The sequence below is a fragment of the Poeciliopsis prolifica genome, unplaced genomic scaffold (assembly GCF_027474105.1).
Source record: "Poeciliopsis prolifica strain line A6 unplaced genomic scaffold, Auburn_PproV2 SCAFFOLD005, whole genome shotgun sequence".
Taxonomy (NCBI): Eukaryota; Metazoa; Chordata; class Actinopteri; order Cyprinodontiformes; family Poeciliidae; genus Poeciliopsis; species Poeciliopsis prolifica.
In genome coordinates this window covers 4,082,036-4,100,857 of record NW_026562380.1, presented here as the reverse complement: position 1 = coordinate 4,100,857, position 18,822 = coordinate 4,082,036, and the positions used below count along the sequence as shown (strand labels likewise).

Sequence of the window (18,822 nt, the reverse complement as noted above, 5' to 3'; positions counted from 1 at the left end):
GTTAACTGGGAATGCAGCGTCTTAATCCCTGTGGAAGATTTTTGTCTCACTCTTGTTATAATTCAGCCACATGGAGGACTTTTGAGCACGAACTCAACAAAAGGTCACATCGTCTTGATAGGATTAAATGCCACTCTATGACTAAGTCACTACTACAATGCTTCATTTATGCCTCATTTCCACTGATTGGTATGACTCGAGTCTGGTAAACTTTTTGTCTGTTTCCATTGTAAAGGAGCTCTTACTACACCATTCCCGGTCCAAAGGACATGGTCCATTCATTGGAGGAAAGAAAAAAACCTCACGACTTGAGACTTACCGGTTTGCAGCACTAGTGTGATACAATGTTGTGCGTTTGGGTTTAACTCCGCCTTCTCAATGAGAGATCAGCTGGCGGTAGAATCTGCCGCATCATAAAATAGCGTATAGAGCTTTTAGTCTTACACCAGATGTTAACAGGACACACACCTTCTAAAAAGCTCCATCAGTTCGTAGAATATGTTTCCAAACATCTTGGGGATCAGAAAGATGTTTTGTTAGGGAAATGCGAGACGGGCCTGTGTGTCGTGTTTATCATCCGTTATTTTGGCCCTGAAAATCCTTTGTGGCGGCCATTTTTATTTGGGGCGCCTACTCTGACCACTGCACCACGTGACGCCCTGTAATGGTTTTCAATTAACATTTCTTTCTTTTTTATTTAGAATTAATAAATTTGTCTTTAATGACTTGACAAGGGAAGTTGCTGTTTCTTTGCAAGGTTGTTTTAGCTGTTTTTACCTTTTTAAATAAAATAATAATTTGAAAACTACTTTATTTACTAGACCTTTCCTGATCTGATTGAACTAATGCTCTGAAACATTTAAATGTCACCTAAAAAGCAAAATCCAGAAATCTGAAATGGTGAAACTTTTTCACAGCACTGTAGGTAAATGCTTCTGGACTTATGACTTGCTGCTTTCCTAATGCTTAGCTTGTACAATGTCATTCATGCAGTGGAGCCAGTAGATGCCTGGAAACAAGATGCAAACCCCTATGAATCAGGTAAGTTTGCTTGCACTGCCGCTTGTTTTGCCACTTTGCAGCTTTGCAGTAAGTGCGATTCAAACCAAAGCTATCCGAGGATAAGATTGGGTTTTGGCTCGGCCTGTAATTGGCGGGCAATGGGACAAAAGCCAAACGGCATGGTGGCTTTGGGCATGATGTTTGTGACTGGAAACATTTGGGGTCACTAAAAAGAGGACGCCTTCAAACTTTCAATGTAATTTCCTAAAAGTAGGCGTTTGAGCTGTCTTTGTAGTTAGTTAGTTAGTTGAGTGTTTTATTTTCGTGGTAAACACTCAACTGCATTTTCCTGGATGATGAAAGGTTAAGCTGATTATTTTCCCTTCAGTCGTCCCACATGAAGACGACCAAGATAAAAAGGAAAAAAGATCAAGGATTTTGTAGAATTTAAAACAGCTAATTAATCCAGAAACATCTTGACTTTTTAGCATTTCTCTGTTTTGTCGCTTTCTAGGTTTTAGCTTGAGAGAACCAGAAGTGCTACCCAGAGCACCTGAACCCCCTGCATCACAAGGAGACCCAAGTATGTGGATGTTCTTGCATCTATGAATATGTGAATGTTATTCATCTGTGGCAAGCACCCAGGTATACATCTAGCTTCAGTCCTATTAAAGCAGATAATACTTTTAAGTATGCATACCTGAGAGTGATTGCCTATTCCAAGGATTTTCTTGCGCCTGCACTTTCAAACAAGGTCCTTTTTATCCTGACGGTCCCTGATGGAATCAGGTGCAGATTATTCAGCTAGGTGAGAAATTGTAACACATATGGAGCCAAATAAGTTTCTGTTTTAATTGTAAATCTGATCTTTTCTGACTTATTCTGACCTTCTGCTTTTATAAGCTTTGTAGATGTAGAGTTCAAAATAATAGTGAGATGTTTTTATTTCCATATGCAAATGTAAGTTACTTCATCTGTGCCATCATAGTCCCATTTTACTTGATGGTCCCTGACCTTCTCTGGATGACAGTGCATTACCCTTTTCACTGTCAAGATGTTTGCACATCCTTTAAAAAATCTTAAATTATGGCCTTAAAATGTCTTAAAGTCATTAAAGAAGATGTAAGCAAGCCTTAAGTACGTTAGCAGGACTATTTAGTCTAATGTCCTATGTAGGTTTTTCTTGTAGAGCTTTTTTCATCCAGTAAAAGTCTGAGTAATGTGCAGTCATTTTCACTCACTGCGTTCTATGTATCAAGGTGGTAAAAGCTACAGATAACAAGCTGCTAATACTTGTTTACTAGCTCGCTGGAGAGCCATGCTCTTGGCTCTATGAGAAGGGCCAAGAGTCAAAAACCTCCCAGAAATTTCACAGTTTTAGCCTGCTGTATTTCTTTTCTGTATCTTTCTCATAATATAGATCTTAAAGACAAATGCATAGAAAGCTGATGTGGGTTCATTGCATACTTTAAGTTACTCATCACTGAAACGTAAGGCTGAAGCAGTCTGTGAAGCATTTGGACTCTGCATAGTCACAATAAAATGTACTTTGTTGAAAGTTCAAAAAAATTCAGTAAAACTTCCAAGAGTAGGATAACAGTCCAAGAAGTCAGGCTATAATATCCTTAGGAATTAGATTCTCCCACTATGACTGTACCATAAGACAAACTCTGAATACCGATAGTGTGTTTGCAGCTGCAAGAACAAAACCAATGCTACTCATAAAGAATATTACTGTCTGGCATCTGTTTGCCCATTTTGTCTGGCTTTCAAGACAAAATTAAACAGAAGCTTGTCTGAATAATGTCTTGCGGATAGACTAGAGCAAACTAGATTACTGGATTTGGGCCAGAGCAGCTTTCCTTATTGAGTGACTCTAAATTATGACGCTGAATTTAAAAGCTCAGCTGAATTTAAAAACAAAAACATGTAGTCAGATATGTGTAAGAGTTAAAAAAAATCAATGTTTGGTTTCCTTTATCATAAGTTTGAAAGTCTTATTCATATAGAAACATTAAGGGAACAACAATCCACCTCAGTGCAGTGTGGTGTAGCCGCATGGTGTGCTCCTTTTTTCCCCTCAGATTGTAAGGTTGATCTTGCCTTCCTGATGGACGGCAGCTGGAGCATTGGGAAGCGGCGTTTTAAGATCCAGAAAGACTTTCTGGCTGAGGTGGCTCAGGTCATCAATGTGGGCATGGCTGGACCAATGATGGGCATCATCCAATATGGGTAAACTCTGTCTATGCTGTCTATGCTTTCTGTAATCTTGTCCCAGTTTGGTAAAAGAAGATATAAACTGTTTATTGTTTCGTTTGAAGTGACGACCCTGTGACAGAGATCAGTCTGAGGGCCCACTCCAGCTCCAAGGACGTGAAGTCGGCCATAGATAAGATTGTGCAGAAGGGTGGCATGTCCAACGTGGGTGAGTGACCCTCATGGTTGCTGCCAAATGCGACAAAAACTCACAAACTCAAGTGTGAAAGTGGAAGGGTTTCAATTATCGCATGGTTTTTACTACGCTGGCACATTTTCACATGCAGGGATAGAATTAAATCTAAATTTGCCGGGAGACCAGCGAGCTAAATTACAGTTCTCTTTCTAGTAAGGCGTGTTTTTTTTTCTCCTGTGACCAGAACGCATTTGCTTTTTACAAGCTTGTAGGGGTCAGCTCTCAAAAAGCAAGGGCTGTTTGTTGCTTTTTTTTGGTGCGGCAGCATTCATCAGCTGCAGATTGTGGAGCTGATGGCTGGATTTTTTTTTAGGGTTTGCTAAATTTTGCTTGCCGACAGTTTGTTGGGTTTGACCACAATCATACAACAGTGTGTGTGAATGTCAAAGGCTCTATAATCTTGATCAGAGCCTCTCCTGTTATTGTAAAGATCACCAACAATCAACTGACAAACTAAATATAGATTATCCCAGTACAGAGATATCACTGTGCAGATTTAATAATTAGATTTAAGTAGGTGCTTAATAGCAGATATGTTTGTAGAGAATTTGAACCAGGTGACAGGTGGTTTTGTGGAGGTTGTTAAAGTTTCAGCTGCACAGTTTCAGAACATTTGGTAGATTATTAGAAGGTTTTCAGAAGAATATTACTTTTTGTGTGGCAGGAAAGCACAAAACCTTTCATAAAATTCAATGTTATTGCACTTTCATTATTAGTTCATTTATTTTGAGCTCTCTGGAATCTGCTGAATGTGTCATCATCAATGATTAGTCACTGGTTAATCAAGTGTTTCTATGTAGTAGAGTTGTACAACAGAAATCCAAGGACAACATCATGATTTAAAAAGACATAGTGCTGCAAAAAAAAAAAAACAACAACAACAAACAAACAAACAAAAAAAAACTCAAGTCTCATTGTGTCAAGTCCTTTGCAGTCCCAATAAGCAAAGGACTGGGACTGCAAAGGATTGAATTTAAAATCATTTTCAGTCCCAATTAAATGTCACAGGTCTATAAATGCAGCAGATGATGTTTGTGGCATAAGATTTTTTGTTTGTTTGTTTTATGTTGTGTTTGCTCTCAGTCACGTCTGGCAAATCTGTCTATCACATAAAATCCCCACAAAACACAGTGAAGTTAGAGGTTGTGACGAGACAAAATGTGAAGAAGTTCAGCGGACATCAGCATCAGTTATTTGTCTCACTGTCGCCCCCTGGTGTTCAAACAGGAAAGGCCCTCTCCTACATCAACAAACAGTACTTCAGTGATGCGAATGGGAATCGTGGAGGGGCTCCTAACGTAGCGGTGGTGCTTGTGGATGGCTGGCCCACAGACAAGGTGGAGGAGGCTTCTCGACTCGCCCGAGAATCCGGCATTAACATCTTCTTCGTCACCATCGAGGGTCCTGATGAGAATGAGAAACAAAATCTGGTTGAGGCCAACTTTGTTGACAAGGTGGTGTTGAGTTGCACGGGTCTACCGGTGCGTCCCATAAAAACAGTCTGTAACACCGTTTCCTGTTTCACTCCCCAGGCTGTGTGCAGGACAAATGGCTTCTTCTCCCTTCCTGTGAACAGCTGGTTCGCCTTGAGAAAGGCTGTGCAGCCGCTGGTAAAGCGGGTGTGCGACACGGACCGCCTGGTGTGCAGCAAGACCTGCCTCAACGCCAACGACATCGCCTTCGTGATCGACGGCTCCAGCAGCGTGGGGACCGGCAACTTCCGCACGGTGCTCCAGTTCGTGGCCAACGTCACGCGGGAGTTTGAGATCTCGGACACGGACACACGGGTGGGAGCTGTGCAGTACACCTACGAGCAGAGGCTGGAGTTCGCCTTTGGACAGTACAACAACAAGGCCGAGCTGCTGAACGCCATAAAGCGCATCAACTACTGGAGCGGCGGGACCAGCACCGGGGCCGCCATCACCTTCGCGGCAGAGCAGCTCTTCAGCAAATCCAAACCCAACAAACGCAAGATTATGATCGTCATTACAGATGGACGCTCGTACGATGACGTCAGGGCGCCAGCGCTGGCTGTCCATCGCCAAGGTGAGACTTCATCACTGAAGAGTGTTTGGGTAATATATGACATTTGCCTTTACAGTGTTTCGCAAATGTTTTCATACCCTGTTTGACCTTCTAATGTTGTGCACATTTTCAATGTACACCGTTGCCTTGAAATCTGTAATATGGGACAGAAATGATTAATCGTGATGAATCGTGTATTGAAATAATCGACTAATTTAGTGATCGATTAATCGTTAACTAGAGAATACAGACTCAAAAACGGCCATTTGATGAAAAAAGAACATTCAGAGAGCATTAATTGAGCTAGAACAATACAAAACATGTATACATTTTGCATTTAAGAATAAAAACGTTTCTACTCAAAATGTAAAGATTTTATTCTCTACTCGGGTTGTTACGATACAAAAATGTCAAACTCAGTAGTAACAAGAACACTTGATACTGCAGTAAATGTTTTTTGAAGGCACAGGGTTCTTTTACGTTGATAACAAAATAAATTATTAATTACAAAATGACAGTAATTTTACTTAAGATGAAACTAGTATGTAGGGACAATTCAACCTTTTTTAAAAGAAAGTTATATTTCAAAGTTTTGCTTCCCTATTTGGTAAAACAATATATGTTTTCAGCAGCAACTCTGTATAATTTCTGTCTGCCGGGCATTTTTTCTGAATGTTTTCTGTAATGAACAACTACATCAGCAGGGCATCTGCTGTAATTGTCTTTTCCCACCACAATCTGTATTTTTATAACCCCTGTTAGGCGTAATGGAAGGGATGCTCTTTCCAGAAAAAAAAAGAGAGTTTCTTTTTTCTGTACCACTCTTATTAGAGTCTAAGCTTTCTAGCATCAGCTCTTTGTTTTGGTCAGGTGAGCAACTGAGAGGAAAGAGATTGTTTATTTTGATTTTGTATTAATTTTTATAGAAATATTGACGATTGACAACCCTAGTCTCGAGATGAGCAAAACTGTTTGACAGCCTCTAACAGATTTTCAGCTATGAAAAACTTTGTGTTGGTCTATCACATAAAATAGGTTGAAGTTGCAACCTTTTAAATGTAAAGAAATTTGGAGAGTACACACACTTCTGTAAAGCCAGCTGCACCTTCCATTTTAGAAAAAACTAAAAAGCATGTGACGATAACCTTCATTTCTAAAAGCAAAATGGCTTTAAAGTCACATTAGCCTTCAGAGATGCACATGCAGTTCTTTTTTGGTAACCTGTGTCTTCCTCCCCTGATGCAGGTGTGATCGCCTACTCCATCGGTATCGCCTGGGCCGCCCAGGATGAGCTGGAGTACATCGCCACTGACCCCGACAAAGAACACTCCTTCTTCGTGGACGAATTCGACAACCTCTACAAATACGTCCCCAAGATCATCCACAACATCTGCCAGGAGTTCAACTCTCAGCCCAGGAACTGAGGTCATCAGTGCGACGGAGGGGGAGGAGCATGTTATCAGAACGCTGACCGCAAATGTTCTCACCCTGCGGCCCCACAGATGGCGTCGCTAGGTGGGCTGCCGGCACACAAAGATGTAGAGGTTAGAATTTACACTTCCAGTGAAAAGCTTACAGACACTCATCACGGGTATGAAAGTCACATCATATTTTGGGTCTTTTAATGAGTCTATATGAGCCAGAGTTTCACAAGGACCGATTTTACATCAAGTAACATCAGTAAATTTCAAACGTAAGGATTGAATTGATGTGGTTGAATTTTGTGTTGGATTTTTTTCCATTCTAGTCATGGTCATCAAAATTGTACACAAAAGTTCAAACACACATATTTCCAACAACATTTGATAGCTGCATGACAGCCACGTGCTTATTATAGCCAAGAATAAGCTTCTGTAGAAATTGTGGCTGAATATTTGCAGAATTGGTCGAGTTAATTTAATTTGAATGGTTTTCTGGTTTTCATCAAAGTTGTGGTGAGGCTGAAGCTAGTCCAGACACTCAGTGATTTAATTATTTCCAAACCAGTGTTAATGTGTGTTTATCTGCCACTTAAGCTTGAACACACATTCAGTACCAGTTTTTCATTTTAACTGGGAAGTTTCTTGTTGAAACTAGAAAATATTCCTGTTATTACAACATGAGAAGCTCATCAAAACAAGAAGCTGTGACATTATAAAGATAGACATTTTATATCTCATGATTGCGGTGAAATTTCTGATGAGTTTTATATGTTGTTCTAACATGAATCCCGTGACAGACTGCGGCTTGTTAAAACTCACAATGGTTCACCATGACTCCTCACTGTTTCTTTTAGACAACATCCAAAAATCCCCTGAGGTATTGCTGTTTTACTATTATTATTATTTGAATTTCAAAGAGAAAACATTTTGGTTTTAAGGAGATTACTGGTTATTACAAGTTTTTTAAAATGTTGTTAAAAGAAGAAGATGTTTCAAACACGCATCAGAACTGGTTTTGACATGGAGAAACTGAGGCCTTTGGACTGGCTTTTCCAAAGCTGAAACCTCAACTGTATTGAAAAATTTATGGACGAAGCTCAATAGCTTGGCATATATCAGGAAACCAACTCATTGAGAATAATTAGTTGTCAAATGTCCAGCCAGAATTAAGCCAGAAGCCTCATTAGGGTTTAAAAAGTAATCGTACAAGTGGCTAAGGTTCAATTCTCTTCAAAAATATTTGAGGCCGTATGTATATAAAACATTTTAACCCATGTGAGCCTGAGAGGATCACAAGTTTTATAACCCGACGTTTGTTCTTAAAATTCCTTGACATTCTTTGTTGTGAACCCGTCTTTAAAGGCAGAAAATAATACCACCTTCATTCTAATGATGAGTTTTTGTAAACTTTTTTGTAACTGTATTTGATCATGGATTTGAAGATAAATTTTAAAATGTATCAACACAGTAAATTCTCCTGAAAACCATTATTAGCATTGCACCATTTGCTGGTGCCACAAACAACACTGTCAACTCTTTGGTGGCCAGTTTGTGTCAATTCCCTCACAAAATGTAGGTAATTACTTAACAAGTTTATCAAAAGAAACTGAAATAAAACAGAAAGCTGCAATGATATATTGCAGTCAAAATGCAACTCTTTTTGTGCGTTACTCGAAAGTGACTCCAACATAATAAACTTTGCGGACATATGTAGGTTTAACACATTCCTAACATTTCCTTTAATGGCTTCGTATACTTCATAAACTTGTTAACATGGTGCTTTCACATGATTACCTGTGAAGAGGATCCCCTCTTTCGCAGCTGAGGCATTTTGATCTCCTTCATAGGAGATGTAATCTGAGTTCAAGTCAGAGACTATGGTGCTGTTTATCTAATTTTTATATGGGTGTAAAAGCAAACCACCACCATGGATGTGGACTTCTGTGAAAAGTGGGGTTGTTTTATGCAATTTTATTTCATCCCTTTCTGTATTTCTGTAGTGAGCGGCTCCTAATATACCAAGCATTTTGAAGTTTTAAGAGTATTTATGATTTGTTTTTTGCTTTTGTTTTCCAGTTTGTATATATGCCCATTAAAATGCTTTGCTTGTCATGTTCACGTAATTGATCATTTTTTGTTTTTAATAAAACAAATGAACAGAACATAATGTTTTTATGGTTGTTCTTTTTTCTCAGCATATTTTTTTTAGATTATTGTAAATATGAAAATAAATATGTATATATTTTTCTATTTCTATTGCCAATGAAGTTTAAAAAACAGAAATAAGGAGGGACAAAAAGGAAATGTCACCAAAAAATAACTCATTTGCACAATAAATGCAGCAAAATGTCAAATATGAGAAATTATCTTTTCAAATGTATTCAGCTTACATGTTTGCTTTCAAATGAAGTACCAGAGTATAAGAAAATTGCAACAAAGAGAATAATATATTCTCTGTGGCTTTATATATCTAAGCAATCTCAGGGAACAAACCAAAAGAAAAAAGAAATGAGGAAGAACACCAGTACAAAGTGAATGATGTAATGGGTTGTTAAGATTCACTCTCTGAAAAGAAATTACAAAAATACATTTATTTTGTTTTTCAATGCAATCCAGGTGGGGGATTGCATTTAGTAGTAAGTAGTAATTATTTTCAGTAACTCTTATGAATTTTAAGCTTTTCTTTCCATATCCAAACACCACTTTTAAGCTGTTCAGTTTAGATCAGGCAACATCGATTTAGACGCATTTCTACATATGTGTGAGGTAAAATAAACGTTTCCACCTCAGGTTATGGTGTTTGCGAAGAGCGGCCATATTGGATCTCGAAGTTGGTGTTGGAACAAGCCCTAAGTTGGAAGTCTGATTTCAGGAGCAGCGTTCAAGTTGATTTTTCTGATTTGGAAGTTTAATTTCTGACTTTTGACTATAAAATGAATGCAGCATGACTTCACAGAAACTCACCAGAAAATCCAAAGTACCCATTTAAGACCCAATGAGGAAAATCTGGTCAAAATAAAAATTTAAGGCCTAACATTGAGATTACTCAAGGTGATTTAGTGAATTTAGCAATTCAAAGATTTAACTCAGTGGATTAGACCAAAGCAGTAGTGATAATAATGTTTTAAAGTAAATCAGATTAATCTACAATAACTTTCTAGTTATCGTTACTTTTATAGAGTTTCTCAAATGTATATGTAGGAATCAAAGCAACATTTCAGGTGTTTTTGATGAGAGAATGACATAATATAAAGCTAAAAAAAGTTGATATTGAGTATAATTTAATTCATGCAATCTGGTCAATCAAAAACAGCATTCAAAATAACCAGCATCTGAACCCAAGTAACATTTTACAGCAGATTTTATTTCGAACATACTCTCATATACAAACCAGTGACTGAGAAAATGGCTCATGTAAAGCTGTACTCTCCACGTACAACATCCCGTCTGCCTTTTTTAATCTTTGCTTGCTTTCAAACCTCATGGATTTACAGTAAACTGGAACTGCAGGACATTTCTCTTGGTTAAATCATCATTTCAAATATTTCTAAAAGTACTGCACTAATCTCCTGCTAAACACTGGACTACTGTAAATACCTGGACATGATACATCACATTGTAGTCAAGCATGTCCACACAGCTGAGGCCGGGGAGGAAAAAAAAAACTATATACAGTACACAGCATTCAATTCAAACAAGAGCAAACTGGCCAAAATGTGTTAGATATTCCTAAATGTTAACATCTAGAATCAAGTCTGTTTAATTTTAATTATAGAACCAAAATGGTTTACTTTGGACACATAAGCGTGTAATCTTCAGAAGTGTACAGAGTGGCTTGAAACTAAGAAACAGGCATGTAATTAATGGTCTTTATCGCTCTACCAGTGCTGCCTCCAAACACACAGAACTGACATCCCAACCACACTTATCAAAAACAAAAACTCATACTCACGCTGCACTGTAAATTTTTAAGACTGAATATATATTTTTGTTTATTATAAGCATTTGTAATTTTACATCCAATGTTAAAACCGACAACATTGCGATAACCAGCTTCCCCCCCGAAAAAAAAAGCTTGTTAAAATAACATATTTTAAAGACCTTTTTAAAGCAAAGGCACATTCGTCAATATAGGTTTTTAAAAAGGAAAATAAAGGCAGGTCAAGCAAGCAGAGTCAGTCTGGGGAAGCTGAGGAGAGGAGCTGGGAGGCTTCTGCCTCAGAAACGCAACACGGAGAAAAACTTGGTTTAGCCGAGGAGGATCTGGGATGAGTGTGAAGGAAGATGGGACCTCACATCTCCACTCCTCGCTGCCACTTGTCCTGAGCCTCTCTCCTTTCTGTGGAGATGAAGTTTGAGTCTGTCTGCAGGGGGCGCTGTGGCCAGTCACACCCAGGCCTGCCTGGATGGTGGGGAGTGAAGGAGTTTGGGACCAGAGAACAGTTCCTCCTCCTCACAACCTATTTGAGGCTATTGGCTACATAGTCTGCGAGTCCGACAGGAGACCAGTGGCTAGTTTGAGGTGGGACCAGACTCGCTGCCTGACTGTCCTTCCCCTGCTGTGTCTCTATTGGTCCCTGATCGTAGGAGACTGAGTCAGAGAGCGAGGCTGTGGTAGGGGAGGGACATGTTGCTCCGTGTCATACGAACACCTTGGCGAGAGCGTCCGCCCCGGCACTGGCGATGTAGCATTTAGACGGATGGAACGCCACGTCGTGGATCGATTCCTCAAATTTCTTTCTGTGAGCCGTGAACTCTTGGATGCAGGTTTTACTCTCCAGGTTCCACAGACGGATGGAGCAGTCGTGACCTGAGGACAGAACATGCAGGAAGTTGCTTAGAGGTTTTATTTGGCTTCTGGTCGTGAAGACATTTCATATGTTGCATGAATTAGGAGCAATGTTATGCTTCCTCAAACAGGTTAGAAGCTGCTGCTGGCCACACCCACAACTTAACGTTTACACTCATGAGAGAAAATGGCTGCAAACAGATGTACTATTATACAACCCTACATCTTTGAAAAGCAGAAGTGCAGCCTCCTGCACTAGACACATTTATCAAAATAAAACATTTTTATAGAAAATATTAAAAATACAAATAAAGCTATTTGATATTTTCTTTTTCCCCTCTGAGTGCATTCAGTCAAGTTAAAGCTTGGCTACTGCTACAATTTGAGATCCTGCTAGGAAACTTAAGACTAAATGACACTTTGAGGCTTTCTGCACATCTTTACCAGTAGTGTCAATTAATATCGAGGGAGTTGTAGTAAATAAATATCATTTAAAATCCTTGTTCGGCATAATTCACATTTTCTAAATATTGCCAGTAATTTTAGACTGGGTTTGAGTCGACTATTCAAGCCAGAAGAAGAAAGCAAAAGAGGATGTTGGATACTCACTGCCTGACATGAGATAAAGTCCGTTTGGATCCACAGCTAAGCTGGTGACGGCGTCCAGATGGGCCACCATGGAGTGAATCAGCTTCCCGCTGTTATTATCAAAGAATTTGATGTGTCTGTCTTCCTGCGCTGTGATGGTGATTGGAAGAGTTGGGTGGCTGAGGACCTTGTTGATCTGACAGGGAGTGCCTGGTTAAAGGAAAAACAAAACAATAATGTGACAACTGGAGAAACCATTAGTCAACACAGATTCAATGGTCAAAACAAGTCACTACATAAAGGCAGCGTCTTGCAGAGATATTCACAAATAGGCCTGTTACAACAATCGATAAATCTATTAATTACATGATAAATGAAAACATGCTTAGTAATTTCCATTATAAAACCTTTTGCAAGAAAGTCTTTTTAAGGTGTTTGATGCATAATTTTTAACATTTTGAAATGAGACCACACACTACAAGAACAATAGCTTGCTAAGCAAGAACACTTGAAATAAGACAAAACTAACTTACAAGTAACTTTTCAGCAAGAAATTAAAGTTTGTTTTAAGTCAATAAATCCTTAATATTGATAAAAGAAGCATGAGTTCCACTGGCAGATTATTTCACTTTTAACATGGGATAACTGTCTTGTTTTTTTGTTTTGTTTTTAAGTTTTTATTATTTTCAGAACATATGTGTGAAACCCCTCTGAACCCCCTGACGCAAACACACACACAAAAAAACAAACAAACAAAAAACAAAAACAAAGCAACCAGTCAACGCATATCAAATCAATAAAAGTTTCACATAAAATTGGCATATACAAATATCCTCGATGTTAGCAAAAACAACCACAGTAAACAGAAATTTACAGTAAACAGTATTTTCGAAACAGCAGTTCATCAAAGGAGTTTACTTGTCCCAATATTGCAGGAAAGGAAATAGTTCCAGGATTTCTTGAAGTTTTCTATGTCATTATTTAGTTTTGCCAGCATTTGCTCATATTTCCATATTTCCAACGTCAATCCCAGTCAAATTGTAACATTCGGAACAGTTGAAGATTTTCATAATCTGAGGATTATTCTGGCAGCCGTGACCATCCCCACCTGCACCACAGTGGTTTGGTGAAACTGTCTTGTTTTAATAATTTGTCAGTGAAACTGGCATGCTTTTAATCAATTTTAAACAATTATTTACTAAAAACAAGCTCTTTTGTCTAATTGAAAGTTACTTTTTAGCTTTGTCTCATCTTAAGTTTACACTAGAACTAAACAAAAACACCCGGTAAGATTTTGTGTTTTTTGCGGAGCATGAAGAGTTTAATCGTGCATGGTTAACTTTAAATTAAACTTTGTTAGATCCGAATCACTGGGAAGTGAAGAGGAAAATGGCTGCACACAAATGGATGTAATTACCCAATAATTTGGTCATTTTAAAGGTGAGTCAATGTTTGTTCAAGTTGCAACATGAACGATTTGTTCTACATTTATAGCCCACCTGGGTTTATGCCTTGCGCAGCTCGTCCCTAAACTTACCTGGCTGCAGATGAGATTCCATACTGAGCACCAGCTGGCGGGTCTCCATGTTGAAGAGGCCGATCTGGCCGTTTGTGAAGGATGTGACCAGATGAGCTGGTTCACTGCACACCAAGTCCACAGAGGACGGAACTCCCAACTCTAGCAGAGGAATAAACAAGTGCAAGTTTTCATTCCTCAATTTTGAATAAAACAATAAAAAGGTAAACTTAATGTATGTGGATCCGGTTGTTACTTTTGTTTTCGTTGAATACTGCCAGCGAAGGGGAGGTGGTGTTGGCGTCCCACAGCCTGACGGTTCCGTCGCCGGAGCAGGAGAGGAGGCGCTGGTGTGCGCTGCTGTACACCAGACCCCACACCGAGTCGGTGTGTCCACTCAGCTCTCCGCGCAGCACTGATGGGTCTGAACACACGGGGACCACGATCACTTTTCATGCTTTGCAGCTAAAAATCACTCCTGGTTCCATCGAAACACACACTGAGGTTACCGTAGGAGTCGTAGGGGTCGATGTTTGGGTTGGGCGTGTTCCAGCACTGGATGGTGCCATCGATCCCTCCACTGAAACACTGCTCCCCTGTACTGCTCATCACCACACTCAGTACAGCGCCCCTGTTGTGTTTCACATAATAAAATAGCAACCATTAAGTGATCTGTATCACAAGCTGAAAAAAAAAAAAAGAATTGATAAAAGTGCCATATTTTACCTGTGGGCTCTGAAAGTGTAGATAGGCTCCACGTCTAAAGATGTACTCCTGCTGACAAAATGTTGATTAATTTAGTAAAAAATAAATAAAAACAAATATTTGAAGTCTGAAGCAAAATTAAGCCTCCCATTGATTTACCACTGTGGGACAAAAATATAGTTTAATGTCGCTCATATTTGCTACAACAAATATGAGCCTCAAATAGGACTGAGGCTGAAAACATGCAGAAAAGGCTGCATAAAATCACTGCAAGGTAAGAAATTGAACATAAATAAAATAATATTTCTATTTCTACTAACCTTGTTGGCTCCCTGGACATTTGTTTTTGTTTTGTTCCATTTGTTTCTGATGCAAGTGGAATAAAAAGTGGCCAAATTTTGGTGGAAACTCTAATTTTTCATGTTTTTTTCCACAAGCCTTTTAATCTTTTTTTAAAATGCTAGATATACATTTTTTATACATTTTCCATTGATTGGTGTTGGAATCCCTTCACAATTTCACACAAGGTATTTTTAATGCACAAAAAACAGCATTTTGATTCATAAAATAGGACCATTCATTTTTAACATTCACAGGCTCAAATTGTACGCACCCAAAGAATGTTTTACTTTGGATTAGTTCTTCTAAAAGAAAAGTTAAATGAAATATTTAATCACTAAAACTGGTCTTTAGTTAAAAATGTATGAAAAGTCACAACTTAATTTTTAATCATAATTATTAATTGGATAATTATGTTTTTTTCCCTAATTTTTTTAACTAATGTATTAATTTTGTATTTTCACATGTTTCCCCTAAAATAAATACTCTTGCATTACATTATTCTTTACATTATAATATTGTAGTTTTAAATGCAAAAGTTTAAGCACCATTTCTGGGTCATTTAAATTTTTTTGTGACAAGGAAAATAAAAATTTAAGGAAAATAAAACAAAGAGATAACACTAGGGAAACTTGTTTCAAGCAGAAATTATAATGAAATATTTATTAAAGCTGCATTTTATAGACCAAAATATTGTTTTAGCTGATTGTTTTCTGCAATTAGTTTCAGTTATGCAGCATAAGTACAATGCTGAGATAAAAAAATAAAATAATTTCCTCTTTTCTAGTCTTATAGTTGCTGGGTTGTGTACTTCTGCAGAAGACTGTCAAATAAACACACACAAAAAAGCTGCAGCCACAGGATTTGTTTTACTCATATTTGGTAGGAAAAGTAAAAACTGAAGTCGTATGAAGGTGAGTAAATAGAGAGTTGAAGCTTTCTTACTTTTTGGCCGGAGCGGTTTTCTGCAGGTTCCACATTTTGAGTGTGTGATCCTCAGAAGCAGTGATCAGGACTGGCTCCACAGGGTGAAAGGTCAGAGCGCGTATCCCGTCAAAATGACTCCGCAAGGTGAATTTGGGGTTCCACGTTTTTCTCATGGCATCTTTATTGTTGCCGATCTGAGGGAAAACAATAAAAAAATAATAAAAATGTAAAGACAATCGTACGAATAATTATCACTAAGAATCTTTCTAGCAGAATTAAATGGTTTATTTTCATGGTGTTTAAAGTAAACGTGCAGTTGTATGGTTAGTTTGTGTTCTGCAAGAATCTGTCTCATTAAAAAAACAAAAAATAAAAAACCCTCCGATTCTGCTTTAAAACACAGGTAAGTGACATCATTTTGCCCCATGCCACTCACATCGTACACCATGCTGTCGGCCTCGTTGGCCACAGTGAGTCCTGCCAGTTCCCCCAGGCCCAGAACGTTCTCCATGCCCTCCTCTGTGCCCATGATGAACGACTTTCCTGGTGTGGGTGGAAAAGTGAGCGCTTCAACTGCAGAAAAGGCAAATAAAATACATCTGTCAATCGGTGAACATCTGGCAGAAGTGGAAGGTAAATGTGTTTTGTATTTAGTGAATCACCTTCTTCGGTCCTGTTCCCCTCATGTTCGCTGAAGCGTGGCACGTTGGGCCGGGACTGCGGGGTTGGCTGAGGCTGCAGGTGAGATAGGTCCTCCGTGTCTCTCAGGTTAGCCAGCATGTCTTGCAGCTTAGACCGGTTGGGCCCTGTTAACAAGTTAGGTTCAACGATCAAACAACCGACATGTGTTTGAATGGAGTGGAAGAAAAAAAAAAAAACAGAAAGCGGTGGGTATATGCTGAAGCAACAGAGAAAAAATGAATATAGAAGAAAGCACTGAAAAAAGAAAAATCAGTAAAAACAGGATGACAGGAGGCCAGTAGCAGAGTCCTGCAAAGGTAGAGAAGAAGTTGAGGCACATTTATCTTTAACGGTGAACTGTGGAGAGCAACAGTCATTGACTTGAAAGTAAAACAAATTTTGGTCTTTATATTTTTTATTTTTAAGTCACATAGCATTAAACTTGAAATGCATTCTAAAACAAGAAATAGGAGCACAATTTGGCTTAATTGCTGCTCTGAATGTTATTCTTTCAGCAAAATGACTTTTAGATTCTGTACACTTCTTGAAGAAATTTTTGTGTGAACTTTTATGTCTGTGCCTACCGTTATGTATGAATTGTCCTTTATAGAACAATAAATGCTCTCCATATTCACACCAAAAGAGTGAAGAAAAAACTTATGATTTCTGTTAGATCATAAGAGGAAAATGAAAGCGAAAAAAGTTTGAGAAAAAAAAAAGTTGAAGGACATTGTTGATCTCAAGATCAAGCAAAGAGAAAGTCGGCATAAAACATGTAAAGAGCTCTCAGTTGGTAAACAAGGTTTAAGTGAGCTTTTAATCTGAGAGCAATCTTATTACTCAGCTAAAAAAAAGCTTCTATTAGCTGTTAATCTAAATCAGCAGCTATATTATTTGCTACTGGAGTATCAACATGGCAGATGGACGAAAACATCAATGGAGATCATTATGTTTTTATGGCTCCAAAGACAGAGAAACAGATGTCTGCAGAGATGGCTTGAAGCCCAGAAGGGAGGCGGATTGCCTTACTGACACAAAGTGTCACTTAGTCGCTAACATTTAACAAAGACGAGATGATGGTGTGAAGATGAAATGAAGGGAAACAAACAAATGCAACAGACAAGACATGCATCAAGCATTACACTTCATATGTGAGGGGATTTAATGCCATTTGCAAGCACTAACTGGAAGACAAAGAACAGAGAGAGACAAAGGAAGGAGCGGCTGGAGGAGGAGATGAAAAAAGATGCTCTCTTTTGATCTGAGGCGTTTTGATCGAGCTCAGAAAAGTCAGGCTCTGCAGAGAGAAGAGACTGAAGGAGGCAGCAATGTCTATCGGCACTTACTCTTCACCCCCTTTTTCCCCTTGCGCTCCTTTTTGTACTGCTCCTTGAGTTTGTTTATCACTCCCGGGTCCACGTCCCAGGCCTCAGAAACGGGACCCTGCTCGTCCTTGTCTACACAGGGGAACAAAAACCAAACCGAGAGGCTGTTGAGGAGCTGCATGGCCAACGAGAGGCTGAGATGAAGGCCTCTCTCAGCCCCAGATGTGGTGGGTTTTAAACAACTGGACTAATAGGATTCTCCAGAATCTCCTCATACTTTTTATTTAGAATTGTGTTCTGTTAAGAACTACTGTCGAGTGAAGAATTAATTGAATTCAGGAAAAGTCAGATTTTTAAGGATTAATTAATTTATTTTTTTCACGCAGTTCTTTGCTAACATATTGAAGTTGTTTGCATTTTATCATGTTACAACCAGACACTTCCATGTACCTTATTGGGAGTTTATGTCACAGAACAAAACATATTAGTGCACAACTCATTTGGAAGGAAAATGATTTTCAATGTATTTTTGTAAGTAGAAACATGAGACTTTTTTAAAGTTTGTATAATCCAGTTCATATTTAATAGATTAATAAATTAATTTATTATTTCAATAATTGAGTCATCATGATTAGTCTGATTAATCATTTCAGACCTATGTAATTGTAAAGAAAAATGTTTGAAAGACATTAATTATGCATTACTTTTGCTGGTTTATGGAATAAAATCCCAATAAAGTACACTGAAGTTCATGGTTGTAAAGAGAAAAAATAAATTTGTGGGTTGTGAAAACTTTTGGGAGCTACTGTGTATTTCTTTTTCAAGGCTGATAATTGATCTGAGTGGAAACGAGTGGAAGACACAGAGTGGGCTGGCTATGGGAACACAGTGGAAGACAAATTGTGGGTTAAACAGAGACAGTCCTAATGTCATGGTTCATGACCACAGCATGATTTATGAATGAAGACTCCAGAAACATCACTAAATTGTTAGAAACATTTTAAGATAACTGCATCAAACAATAAGTGATGTGTTCTCATCAGTTTTTCATG

The 18,822-nt window shown here is 38.5% G+C and overlaps 2 protein-coding genes across 9 annotated transcripts in view; one reads left to right on the top strand and one right to left on the bottom strand.

Moving 5' to 3' along the window:
• vit (vitrin) overlaps positions 1 to 9,018 on the top strand; it is a 29,155-nt gene extending 20,137 nt beyond the window's left edge. For all 5 annotated transcript variants that reach the window (XM_055029217.1, XM_055029215.1, XM_055029213.1 and 2 more), the window contains 7 exons: positions 994 to 1,041; positions 1,517 to 1,585; positions 3,087 to 3,234; positions 3,324 to 3,427; positions 4,682 to 4,908; positions 4,987 to 5,500; positions 6,725 to 9,018. In XM_055029217.1, the coding sequence (XP_054885192.1) occupies positions 994 to 1,041; positions 1,517 to 1,585; positions 3,087 to 3,234; positions 3,324 to 3,427; positions 4,682 to 4,908; positions 4,987 to 5,500; positions 6,725 to 6,903 (1,289 nt within the window). In that variant the 3' untranslated portion in view covers positions 6,904 to 9,018. The remainder of the gene's footprint in view (positions 1 to 993; positions 1,042 to 1,516; positions 1,586 to 3,086; positions 3,235 to 3,323; positions 3,428 to 4,681; positions 4,909 to 4,986; positions 5,501 to 6,724) is intronic.
• A 1,225-nt stretch (positions 9,019 to 10,243) lies between these two features.
• Positions 10,244 to 18,822, bottom strand: part of LOC129359559 (striatin-like) — a 28,932-nt gene continuing 20,353 nt past the window's right edge. Inside the window, exons 8-17 of one of the 4 annotated variants that reach the window (XM_055029208.1) lie at positions 17,792 to 17,902; positions 16,427 to 16,570; positions 16,201 to 16,337; positions 15,783 to 15,958; positions 14,520 to 14,570; positions 14,303 to 14,424; positions 14,050 to 14,217; positions 13,815 to 13,955; positions 12,299 to 12,487; positions 10,244 to 11,710 (exon numbers count right to left, since the gene is read on the bottom strand). In XM_055029208.1, the coding sequence (XP_054885183.1) occupies positions 11,541 to 11,710; positions 12,299 to 12,487; positions 13,815 to 13,955; positions 14,050 to 14,217; positions 14,303 to 14,424; positions 14,520 to 14,570; positions 15,783 to 15,958; positions 16,201 to 16,337; positions 16,427 to 16,570; positions 17,792 to 17,902 (1,409 nt within the window). In that variant the 3' untranslated portion in view covers positions 10,244 to 11,540. The remainder of the gene's footprint in view (positions 11,711 to 12,298; positions 12,488 to 13,814; positions 13,956 to 14,049; positions 14,218 to 14,302; positions 14,425 to 14,519; positions 14,571 to 15,782; positions 15,959 to 16,200; positions 16,338 to 16,426; positions 16,571 to 17,791; positions 17,903 to 18,822) is intronic. The other 3 variants (XM_055029209.1, XM_055029210.1, XM_055029211.1) reach the window with 3 other exon arrangements.